The 12643-nt window shown below is 40.9% G+C and overlaps 1 protein-coding gene across 2 annotated transcripts in view; it reads right to left on the reverse strand.

Annotated features, from left to right (window-relative positions):
* Positions 1-12643, reverse strand: part of MYH15 (myosin heavy chain 15) — a 42543-nt gene that overhangs the window by 24340 nt on the left and 5560 nt on the right. The window contains exons 6-18 of one of the 2 annotated variants that reach the window (XM_059837323.1): positions 12361-12454; positions 12139-12151; positions 11067-11080; positions 10357-10449; positions 8989-9052; positions 8798-8896; positions 6818-6921; positions 6265-6403; positions 5578-5696; positions 4313-4462; positions 3834-4004; positions 2564-2743; positions 1149-1281 (exon numbers count right to left, since the gene is read on the reverse strand). In XM_059837323.1, the coding sequence (XP_059693306.1) occupies positions 1149-1281; positions 2564-2743; positions 3834-4004; positions 4313-4462; positions 5578-5696; positions 6265-6403; positions 6818-6921; positions 8798-8896; positions 8989-9052; positions 10357-10449; positions 11067-11080; positions 12139-12151; positions 12361-12454 (1373 nt within the window). Of the gene's footprint in view, positions 1-756; positions 766-1148; positions 1282-2563; positions 2744-3833; positions 4005-4312; positions 4463-5577; positions 5697-6264; positions 6404-6817; positions 6922-8797; positions 8897-8988; positions 9053-10356; positions 10450-11066; positions 11085-12138; positions 12152-12345; positions 12455-12643 lie in introns of both variants that reach the window. The other variant, XM_059837314.1, reaches the window with a different exon arrangement.

The raw sequence follows: 12643 nt of genomic DNA on the forward strand, positions 1-12643 counted from the left end.
ACAGCAGCTGCTGCAGCTTTCTTAAGCAGTGGGCCATCAGATCATTCCCAGGAGATCTGTCATTGTGTCACCTGTCAACATAAAAGAAGTGAAGAGTGAAATTTGCTTGATGCAATTATCGACAGCCTTTTTCCCTTCAGAAGGTGATACTGCTGAGAGTGGAAAAGGCTAATCTGGACAGGCTGTTCCTTTCTCCTGACACCAAAGAAAAGCAAGGTAGTATTCAGACAGACCAGAATATCCACAGGCAAATAGGCCACTAGTAACTTGCAAGGATTTGCTCATGGCAGGATGTTTGTTATTTACATTCGGCTTCATCTCATTCCCATTACGAAGTTTTCAGCCTGCTTGCTTCCTAGGAAAGTGTCATGTGATACATAGCAAGAGCATCTCTTGAAATGAGGTTTCTGATAAACAGGCTGTAAGTGATTTCAACTTCAGGGCATAAGAGCTACATCTTTGTAATGAATACCAGTTATTTACTTAAGATCAATTTTCTGAATGTTTGCTACTTGTCTTCTCATGAATAAAAGAGTTCTATGTAAAGAATAGAGATTAAATATGTCCTCAGATATACATTATTATATTGTACATTAGTACAATGTACATTGTCAAATAAAAGAAAAACAGCAGCTAGCAAAAAGGAAGACATATTGGCAAAGCCTTTTACTATGGCCAATGTGGGATGGTGTTCTGGTACCTTCAGTGTGTACTTGCCACTAATCCAATAAAATATTCCAAAACTCCCTCTTAAACTTGGCATTTCTTATTTATTTCAGGGGGTCTAGGAAGGAGTACTACAGCATGCGAAACAGGAGCTGCTCTTTTTCACTGGCATTTATGTACACAATCTTTTGTGCAACACTTGGCTGCATATCTGAACACTTGCATACTCAAATTCACACTGGATTATTCACAACACAGCTTTCTATGCTCAGAGGTACTATACATTCAACCTAGCTGAGTTAATGGTCTCCTTCCTATAACTGGCAAACTCCTACAGCTGCTGTGCCCATCTAAGTAATTAGTCACTGCCCCATCTAGCATTGAGGCAATTGCAGTTGAGAGAATTGCTTCGTTTCTGAAATTCATTCCCAAACACGCATCCCAAAACCCAAAGGAAGCCCGTGTGAGCTGGTTCTGCTTACCACTGTCAGCACCAATGTAGCTTTCAAACAAGCTTGCCAGGAGCTTGTTGGAGGATTTCTGGAAAATGCCTACTACGGTTTCATTAAGCGGGTCCTTGTTCTTCTCAAGCCACCCAATGATGTTGTAGGGAACCTACAGCAAGGCATTGAAAACAAACCAGAGGTTGCCAATGTTCTCCTTCAGAGCAGCCAGCAGTTCTTTGCAGTTCAGCTTGAAGCCAATGAGTTTTTGTGAAGAGCTGTTCTCAAAGCAGTACCAGCTGCCCTGGTTTTCATCACTTCCCCTCCAGTTTTCTGCTTCCTAATTCCCAAACCTCTCTTCCTAATAATTAGCATGTGAATCCCACACACCCCTTCCAAACTATCTGGTCCCTGCATCTTCTCACAGACTCCATGTGGTTATCTGTGGAGATACCATGTGGCATTGGTGTCCCAGGAACGCTATTAAAAAGTGCTGAAGTATAAATCACACAAGTAATAATTTAACTTCAAAATAGCATGCTACACTGGAACAATAGGGGTTTTCTAATAGAATCTTAATGATTACAAACTAACTCCAGGACTTTGCCACAGCTCTGTTTAGTGGAGAAATATGTTCCATTATCAGTACCACAAGGGAATAGAAATTCTAATTTTCTCTGCTGAATGCATTAACAGCTTCAGATAAGTACCAAGATCAGCATTATTTCTTTTAATAATTACAAAATTAGCTTAATGCTCAATTATAATTTGAAATTAACAGCATCAGGTAAATTCCTGCTCTGCTGTGCAGGCTTCTTCTCAATTGTAGTTTGATTTAAAAATTCCTGTGACCCTCTCAAATTATTCCTGCCTATCTGGTCTGAAAACAGAACTTCAAAACTGGACAAGTTTTGGCTCAGGTATCACAGTACTGGATTATGTTCTCGTTCACCTCATCACCAGTGAAACTGTAAACTGAACCACCATATCAAAGCTAACCACACTTCCTTTTGCTATTTTGACACTGGTCCTAGAATGAGTAAAAAGTGATATCTTTTTTTTCTTTTTTTAAACCATCCCTTGAGTTCAAGCAGAAATCAGATCATTTTTCCAGGAAACTGAGGTGAAAAGCTAGATGCTGCCGCTGTTTAATTACTAGACTTACTCAGATTGGAGGAAAAGTGATAAAGGCAAAGCAAGGCATACTTCCACCAAAAGTACTATTAGCCCTCCTCAGTTTATTTCATTGTATTTGTGCATCTAAGGAGCAGATATCCTGGTGGCATCTTACTCTGCTGCAACACTTGTGCAGAGAGAGCAGATATTTGTTTTTACTCCTCACCTTTCCTTTCTTCCCCTCTTCATCCTTCCCACCCTCCCTTGTTGTGTGCTACAGCCAAACCCCACCTGGAAGACCTCTGACACAAAGTCTGCCTGCCAGCAGAGGAACTTACGGCACCAGCATAATGAAGGAGTTCAAAGTGAGCTTCATATTTCCTTTTCTTATCAGGTCTGGGCTTCTGTAAATTGGGTGACTTGCCAAGATGGTTGTCGTAGAGTTTGGATTTGAATGTCATATCTGTGGCTTTTGGGAACATGCATTCCTCTTCAAGGATAGACAGGATTCCCAGTGGCTGTGGATTTAAGACCATTTTTGTTGGGAAACATTTAGGCTGCCTGCTTTCAGTGGCTATGCAGCCTGGAATGTTAAGCCTGCAAAATTTCTTCTTAACCTGAGGAAGAAGTTTTTGACTATCCTGTTAAAACAGTAACCACCCCATTGACTATTCAGTATGTCACCTTTGACTGTTCAGTATGTCACTTCTGCCTTAGGAGGCTTTATGGTTGCTTCCAGAAAGAGTTTGATTTATCCTTCAGGGCAGCTGGACCATTTATCATAATGATGATTCATGTCTCAGGAAGAGATGAACAAACCTCATAGCACTGGGCATATTGGTTTTGAGGGATTAGGATCATGCACACAAATCCTGCCCTTGGACAAGACAGTGATCAAATAGATGACTGCTTAATAATCAGATTTTCTACTTCTGCTGTTATGAATTTCCTGCTAACGCAAGATGCAAAATTTCATGTTTCCTCACAGATCAGCAGGGTTAGATGCTGTGCCATAAAACATGGCAGAAAGAGATACAAAGGTTATACAGCAGAGGACAGGTGTCCCCACCAGGACCACATTATACTCCCAAAAAAAGGGAAAATGAAAGGCATTTCCCATGCTGGGGAAGTGGTGAGAGGTTTCTTTCCTTTTCAGGGTAGAAAGAGCACAAAGGACTTTGCACATCAGCATGTAATGTGAGAAAGAGGAGCCTCACAGGAGATGTACAGGGCACAAGACTGAAACATTGCATTTGCCCTGAAAAGCTGACGAGTTTGATGTTAAGCATATGTGGTACAGACTGAATGGAGGAACAGCAGGGACAGAAAGAGAAAGAGAAAAGTGCAAACCAGGGAAAATGATGCAGCCATACAAATTACCAGTTACAGCTTGTTGGCTGCTCTTGGCTCTTTGAGGCAGAATTCCAAAGGTAAAGCTGAGTGGCCACAAATACTGATTTTCTTTTGATTCTGTATTCAGGTAGAAAGGCAAGAAACTTGTCATTGTCATGCTGTTTATCCTACTCTGTTCACTGGGCCATGAGGACACATTCAAAGGAGCATCCTGAATCCAACCAATTCAGTGAATACTCCTTGGCATGTACATACCTTCTCGATTAGATCAATGCAGGCCTGCAGGTCCATGCCAAAGTCAATGAATACCCACTCAATGCCTTCCTTCTTATACTCTTCTTGCTCCAGGACAAACATGTGATGATTGAAAAACTGTTGCAGTTTCTCATTAGTGTAATTGATGCACAGCTGCTCAAAGCTGTTAAACTGCAGAAAGAGAGAAAAAATAAGCATTTGCATTGCAGTTAACTTGGTAGAACAGCAAGAAGGAAATTGTTTACAGCCCAAAGCATATGAGAACTTGTTCCCAGGAGCTATTGACATGTCCAGCCAAGTGGTTTTTATATCTATTAATGGAAAAAAAAAACCTCCCTGTAAAATCATACACATTATTTGCCTTATGGCTTTCTCAGCACTTTGTCTTCTGTTCATTTAGAAAGAGAAACACCCAACCAAGAGCTATCTCTTGGCATCTTTTATGTCCTTCCAACCAGTCCTCACACATTAATACTCACATCAAAGATTTCAAACCCAGCAATATCCAGGACTCCAATGAAGAACTGTCTTGGCAGCTTAGTGTCCAAGGTCTTGTTGATACGGACCACCAGCCATTTGAACATTCGATCATACACTGCCTTAGATAAGGCCCCAACAGCATACAGAACCTAAAATACATGTTTTAGAACACTGCAGTGTGAAATAAAATTCACTGGGGAACACAAAGATTTTGGTGCAGTAGACTATTTCAATGTCTGTTTACAGTTTAAATTAAATTTCCCAGTGCTTTGTATAATCACCAAGGTATAGTTAACACAACACTGTTTCTCCTATTATCTCTGCTGAATTTCCTTCAAATCACTGCTAAATATATGGATGTCTACCAACATGTATGATAAAGTGCTTATGAAGTACATCTTGGGAAACAGCTGGATGGCAAGTTCCAAATGTTTTAATCCATTATATTTCTGTGGAAGTAAGATAGCAGAAACTCACAGGCCAGAAGCCAGCTATGATGTCCAGACCTACTGCCAGAGAAGGGTGGAGGTTTATGCTCATGTTGTTGATTGACACTTGCTTCTAATTTTTGAGGGATGCTATGGCATGAGCAGGCAATAGGAAAAGTCTGTCTAAAGTATCTTCTTTAGCTTGTGCACATCTGCATCATCAGGATACACCTCACTGTAGTGGTTTTCTACTTTCTGAGCCTGTACCACAGGCTGTCTGCAAACAACTATTATTGTAACCAAATACAATACAACTATTATTGTAACCAAAACGCTGCAGCATCTTCTACAATATTGCTACAGCTGCAGCATAGCAACCCAAGGACTCCTTTTCCCTTAAATTAGGAGATAACTTAAAGTGGATATTGCCTTTAGCTGTTTGAGGTCACACAGAGATTAAAAATTACATGAATAATGAATGAGCAATGAGTGAATAAATAATCCATGGCTCCAATCTTCTAGGTAACTATCCTCATCCAGAATTAGCTATCAATCCCCATGTGGTTTTACTGCACCTGGTTTCCTGGAGTACTGCTAACACATCAGAAAAACAATTCTATCAAAAGTTGTGCTGGACAGTATTCCTTTGTCAGTCTCTTCCCCAGTTTCCCTCAATTTCACCATGTATTTCCCCTAGTTTGGGCATATAAAATGAGAAAAGGTACTAGAGGCTCATGTTAATATTTCTAGCAGCTGTCTGTCTCTCTGAGATGTTACAGGTAAATCCTCTAGGCTTGCAGGACATCTATCCAAATATCACAAAAGTGACTCCTTACCTGTTCAACACTTTGACCTTTGGTCACATACTCATTGCCAACTTTCACTCTAGGGTGCAACAAACCCTTAATCAAATCAGAGGAGTTGATTCCCATCAGGTAGGCTGCTTTGTCAGCACCTGGACAGGAGATATAAGGTTTCAATTGGCTTTAAACTTCTACATGGAAACATGCCCAGCTAAAAAAACATATTAAGTACATTCACTTCAAAAGAAAAATTGGATAAAGGCCTAATTTGTGTTAGGTATGCCTGTACTCTCCCTTATGGTAGGTCATCTGACTACTTCAAACCCCAGTTGCTGCAAGAATCTCACTTAAGAAGCTCTTCAGGCTTAGGGAAAAGAACATATCTCCACACAAGTTATAGACAGTTTCAAGTATAAGAGAAAATAAAGAAGCAAGACCTGTAATCATGAAAGAGAAAGTTAAGGCAGCAGGATTTCACAACCATTTTGTGCAAATGGTCTCAAACATGGAATTCGATCCTGTTAGTCTGGCTGTGTTCATCTCCTGCTGAGCAAGGTTATCCACCACTGAATAAGCCTGTTGCAAGTACAGCACTCTTGGCTGATTAGGAGTGCTACAAGTGTGCAAGAACAAAGCAAACAGGCAGCTGCTTCCTCAGCACAGTGCCTGGTACATGCCAGACTTTTGAAGCTGAGGAGCAATTTTAGGTGTTATTCTTACTTTCAGTGCCATCAGCCTCTGCCTGCTCTTCTCGGGGTCTTTGCTTGAATTTCATATTCCCAAAGTGCATGATGGCACCTGTGAGCTTGTAGGAACCAGCCTTCTCATCAGGCACAAATCCCAAGATGTCCATGGCTTGCTGTGAAAAGGAAACACAGACATGTTGTCACTTCCCTGCTCAAAAGCAGTGGTGGTGGCAGCCCCACGATCTACCTTTGCAGGGAAGATATTAGTATCCTGCCAAGGGTTGTTATCACCCAAAGCAGCCACTGGAACACCCTGAAGACCCAGCAGTGGCAGAGACCCAGGGGAGAGCTCTCTGCATCTAGCATTTTAAATATAAAAAATTATAAAAGGTGGACATTACACTGAGTAAGGCCAGAATCAAAAGCGTAACATTTTACCAGACCTTGTGCTTCACAGTCTGAATGCAATTAAGACCCAATCCTACTTTTGCTTTTGTCCAACAGTTTCAGGGACAGAAGTCAGGCTCCTCCCAGTAGTCTTCCTCCCCTGATCTAGGAAGCCCAAAGTCATATCCATGCAGACTTACATCTGTTGCCAACAGCTCTTCTCCATCGTCCAAGTTGTCCACTGTAACCACTCCTTGTGAGCAGAAGTGGTAGTCATATGGGTTGGTAGAGATCAGGAGCATGTCTGTAAAAGAACTGCCAAGGTCAAAACTGCCATCCATTCAAGCTATCCTCAGAAATGGAGATGGAAAAATCAAATGTAACCTACATTTGTCTCTGTACTACTGCGTTGTTTTGTTGTTTTTATTTTAATAACTGCAGGGCAGAAACCAGCTCTCCTATTCTAGTATGTTAGTCTGAATATGTAGAGAAAGTGAATAAAAAGAATATGGAAATACTGCATATTAGCATCTGCTGTGCATACACATCTATTGAGTATGTATTGCAGCATACTGAGCCCATAATTTCCTGTATAGTCCTGCTTTTTGCCTCACATGTTTTTTAGGGGTACTTCACCTCACCATCTAAATAGTGAAGTGAAAAAGCTTTTAGTATGATCCAAGACAGGGAGTATGAGCATGGCTTTCCTTTTTTATAACAGACCCAGAGAAGAGCGACTTCCAGCGCCCTTTGCAGAAGACACTTGGCTTTTGATAAACAAAAGACAGAATATGGCTTGCTCCATTGTCATTCCTTCATATCAAAACCCAAAGATACAGAGTTGTTGTCTACAAAGTTAGCTGCCTCTAAAAGTACAGCCAGAGTCCTGCTTCCTTAAATCAGCTGAAAGTTTCACCCACATTCCCCAGACCGAGATTTAGTCTAGATTTCAATATTTTTTATGCAGGCACACATCTCTACAGATCTAAATATATGGCTATCAATAAATATATATCATCTATCATAAATAAATGGCTATCAATATGTTAATATGAATCTTATTCTCTATAAGCTTGTCTTTGCTCTGTAGTCACTCTGATATAAATTACTTTATCTATAGTTATGTTTGTCCATAGTTATTGTTATTGATACTTATCCATATTTAGATATGGATGTGTTTATATACAAGCACATACATTTCTTGTCTACAAAACACACACCCCTGTAGGTTTCAACCTCTTCAAGAGCCTGCAGACATGTTCCTGCTGGCCAGAAAGGTGTGTGCTGTTGTGGAGCACACAGAGAGTTTATGAGAAACAGAGCATTTTCCCAGCACAGGGATAATCACAGGAATCTCAGAGCAAAGCTCTCTTGAAATCTTTCCTGTAATTGCCATTAATTAGGCCATGTAAATCTTAGAGTGTTAAGGATTTGACCACGCACTGTCAGAATAGTATGACTTCAAAAGAGATTATGATTGCTATGGCTTAGTGGGAGTGTAGAAGAGCAATGAAGTGACCCTCCAACATATTTTACAAAATGCAGCCCTTCAGAGCACAAACTGAAGTCAGCAAACCACGTCACTTAAATAACTAGTGAATGTTTTATTCAAAGCATCTCAGCCCTCCTCTGCCCTTCTCCAGCGGGTTTGTGGGACCACGCTGAGCCAGGGGAAGCTTGAAAGGGGTAATCGCCACATAATCAGCAGCAGGCAGCTTTGAACATTCTCTCCTGCTACAAAACATGCTGGAATGTCAGTTTTGTCACTTGGGGCACAAAGAGGAAACTAGCTTTTCTTTGTGGACCTATAAGCAAATCTTCTCATATATGAAAATCTGGATAATTAAAGTTTTATCACCACAAATACTTTGGAGGCATAGCATTTTCCAGATGTTTTGAGACCTTGGATTACACAAATTCAGTGTGACACTTTTTGCCTTTATAGTGCCATGTTTTAAAAGTCCTGCCTGAGTTTTATTCCCATTAGATTAATCTGTAATATATGAAAAATGGTCTCTGCTGCTGACACTGGAACAACACCTCTAAAAGATTGTATTTGACAGTGGAAGTTCAGATTTATCAAGTGGAAGCATAAGGACCTTTCTGCACATGGGTTTGCCTCCTAACTCCTTATCCACTCTTTCAGGCTCCTAAAAGCTGTGGATCCACATAACACTTACCTAGTAACTCTGGTTTCTTTCCTGACAGGATCTGGTAGAAGATGTGATAGTCTCTTTCACCAGGTTGCTGGAAAATCACTCGGGATTTCTCCAATAAATCTGGTCGCACAAAGGAAAATTCAGTGAGAAAGGGTTTTGCAGCTTTCAGATGAGCAATTGTATTTTTTAAAAGGAGAGAGTTTGCTGCTTACAAATCTCAATATCAGCAGATGACAGCTTGCCTGTAGTTCCAAAATGGATTCGGATAAATTTACCCTAATTCACACAGAAGAATATTCTAATTAGTGCATATAGTATATACAGAGGGAAACAAAGAATGCAGTTTGAAAGCAATCATTTGGCCCAAAGAATCAATTTATGCAAACTCCTTGGCATTGCACAGGCATATTTTCAATGAAAAATATCAAACAATGATATTACTGTCTTCCAAGCCTAAATCTGCAAATAGAGCTATGTAATCTGCTTGTGGAGAAAGGATAACAGTGTACTTATCTGCCAGGCTAAGATATGGCAAAGCACATGGCTTCAGTTGCATGATGCAGGTTTACTGTAATGCAGGACTCAGAGCATTAAGCCTGGCCTTAAGAGACACAGGGTCCTTTTTTGGCTTCTCCTCATTTGCAGCTCTAACTTACATGCACCTACTTATGTCAGAAGAGTGCTGTGATTTTACACAGCTTTGCCCATTAAATTTACATATCCATCTCTCTCAATTCATAAAACATTAGTAGTTTTCATTTAGATTCTCATATTCAAACACACAAAAATAATTAATTTCCCTTCCGGTTGACAAGCTCCTTATACAACTGTGTAGCTTTACAGATGCTTACAACCTCTGGTCCTCTCCACCCTTTCCAATTTAATTTTTAACAGGATTTGTTAGGGAAGCATGGGCTCCAAACTCAGGCTTGTCATCCTCATGCCATTCCTTTTGGACCTCTCAGACAACGTCAACCAAATGTGGCAGAGGCAGAGCTCCCAAGAGGATTGCTCTCCTGCCAACCCAATGGAGAGGAGGAGAGCCTCAAGGTGATGGCAGCACGGAGGGACAAGCAGAGACAGTTCACTGAGCTCAAAAGGGAAACCTAATGGCTCAAGGATAGGAGTACTGCTGCAGGGCGGGTCTGCACAGGGGAGGGTGTGGGAGGGAGCAGGGGCTGTGCTGTATTTCTGACACTTAGAGGCAAAGTACAGCTACTATAGGAAGAGGGAAAGACAGCCTAGAGGAAAACGGGGAAGGAAAATAATACAGAGGCAGTTCTGAGGAAGATCTACCACTGCTGTTCGAAGGGCTTCCTAAAACAGGGTTTTGCTTTTCTTCTAAATTAAATTAAATTTTTTTTTTTTTAATTTTAAACAATTTAAACAGTTTAAACAATTATTCTTGCTTGTTCTTTATTTCTCTTCAGGTTTTTGTTAGATCCTACTATGCTATTTTTCCACTCTGGAAATCCAATAATTTTAATGGGCAAAATGCAATCTATGAAGGGATTATGACATAGGTATTATTAACTGGCCACTGTTGAATAAGACGTCACTGGATTATGCTGAAGACTTACGAAACGTGAGGAATTGTCATTTCTCAAGGTTTTGGCATTTCCAAAAGCTTCTAGGGCTGGGTTTGCTTGAATGATTTGATCCTCCAAGGTTCCCTAGAAATCAAGGTTGAAACACTATTGAGAAACCTACAGGCCACAGACTCAGCTGTCAGCTCTAGCTCAGCCATGCATTCACTTACAGAGCTGAGCCTCTGTAGCAAAGTGATTTATTTAGCTTCACACCAGGGGTGACGCAGTGGAAATGGCAGAACAGCGAGACCATCAGTCAATTATGAGTGCTTTAAAAGGCCTCCATCATTCTGCTGCTCCCTACTGTTTGGCTTTGCAGATTTATATCTTGTGCCATCTGCGTGCGAAAGAAATCACCTCGTGTACTGCTGTACTGCAGAGCATGTGGGGACATCCGAGGAAAGAGGAATGTGTGTGGGAGACGGGCTACTGAAGACAGTGACAAGCACTAGAATGCATTTGATTTAAAAGCACTCAGAGCTTGTAACATTTGGTATTCCTGGAGATGAGAAAAGCTTTAACTGTTGCTCGCACAGATTTCAGTTTGGGAAGTGGATGACTTTTCCTGCTGAGGCTCCTGGGATCATTCACTATTCACCTGGGAACCACACAAAATGAAATGCTGAGGCTCATGACACATCTGACAGAGCCCAACACCAATTCTGCAAGGCAAAAATAAACCAGCAAAGCTGATGGCTTACCCCAGTTTTTGTAGCTGGCTGTTGACAAAATAGGAACACAATGAAGAGAAAAAAGAGAGAGAATGTGAATACTAGCACAGAGAACAATATAAAATAAAACAATTAGCAAGGTTAGCTGTCTCATGGGTACCAACACACCAGCAGTGCTTTTTGAAGCCTTCAAAAAGCATGTGTAGCTATTATTTTGCATTCACCATACATCACAATGGTGTAAAACCAGGTATTGCAGCTGGAAGATGTTTCATGTAGTTTTTCAGGTCAGGTTGCATTTTCATCACCCTTTTTTACTCCAAAATTATCCAAAAGTTCATGTGGGGCACAATCTTATTGCCTAGAACTTGTCTGTCTGCATTTATGCTCTTTTATTCTTGCTACCTAGTGGCAGTCTCTTTTCTCTGTTCACTTAGTTGGTGTTTTGGTCTATCATAGGACATCTCCAGAGCAAAACCAGGTAGATTTCTACAGTGGAAATTCAAGCAGTAAGCCTGGGATGGGAGCACCATTGCTGCATGAGCACAGCAAGTTTTAGACACCACAATGAGCACCAGCCTCATTGCATGCAGGAAGCTGGCTCTGGATAACTCAACCATTTCTTAAGAAAGCCTTGCAGGCCTCAGGAGAACTTATATGACGTGAGTTCTGTGCGCAGACTTGAAGTGTGGCTGAAATTTTGGCCTTATAAATACAGTTCACAGGAATCATTTAATTCACCACAAAAGAGCACTGAACCCTTCAAGTGCAATGAAGCTCATAGCAAATAAGCTCATGGCAACACAAGATAAAAAGCAGCATATGAATACAGTATTCATTGTAACCTTAGAGAGCACTTATAAGCAGAACAGCACTTATCCAAACAGAAATACAGAAAAGCTGATTGAAAAAATATCTTTTGTCAAAGCAATCCTATTTTTTTTGTGGACAAAAAAGCTTTCAATGAAACAGATATTTTGATGAGAAGTTATAATCCTAGTCTTTTTGAAGACTATTTTCCATTTGAAAAAAAAATCTTATATTTTACAGCCTCTCCATCTTTTGATTGGTTTTAACACAATCAGAAGGATATTTAGCACACACAAAAACTGAAACTCCTGAGGAAAAAAAAAAAGTGGCATCAACAAGCATCTGTCCAGAGCCAGGGGTGGTGTTTCTGCTCTGTCTGGAGTGTGGTAAGTTCATGTGTGCCTTTCTCCCTTCAGAACAGCATGCTCTCAGTACTGCAGTCTTGTGAGGTTAGTCATACAAGAAAGAGGGGAACGTTGGGAGTCTGAAATGAGTCAGCCAGCAGCAGACTTACATTCTTTTTACCCGTTTCACCCAGGGCTGCCACTGTGGCAAAGTACTGGATGACTCGTTTTGTGTTGACAGTCTTACCAGCGCCAGATTCTCCGCTAGAGGAAAGGGGAAGAAAACAAAACCATTGCTCAAACAGCTGCAACTCCTCCTTTTAAATCCTGTCCAGCCAGCCCCTCCCATCAAGGCTGTTCTCAGACTCACTGACTCTGGTATCTGCAGCCTTTTCTGTTGCTCAGCCATTTCTGTGGAAATACCTCAAACTGACTGAATGAAGAGGTGCGGTC

Source organism: Haemorhous mexicanus, chromosome 2, assembly GCF_027477595.1.
Source record: "Haemorhous mexicanus isolate bHaeMex1 chromosome 2, bHaeMex1.pri, whole genome shotgun sequence".
Taxonomy (NCBI): Eukaryota; Metazoa; Chordata; class Aves; order Passeriformes; family Fringillidae; genus Haemorhous; species Haemorhous mexicanus.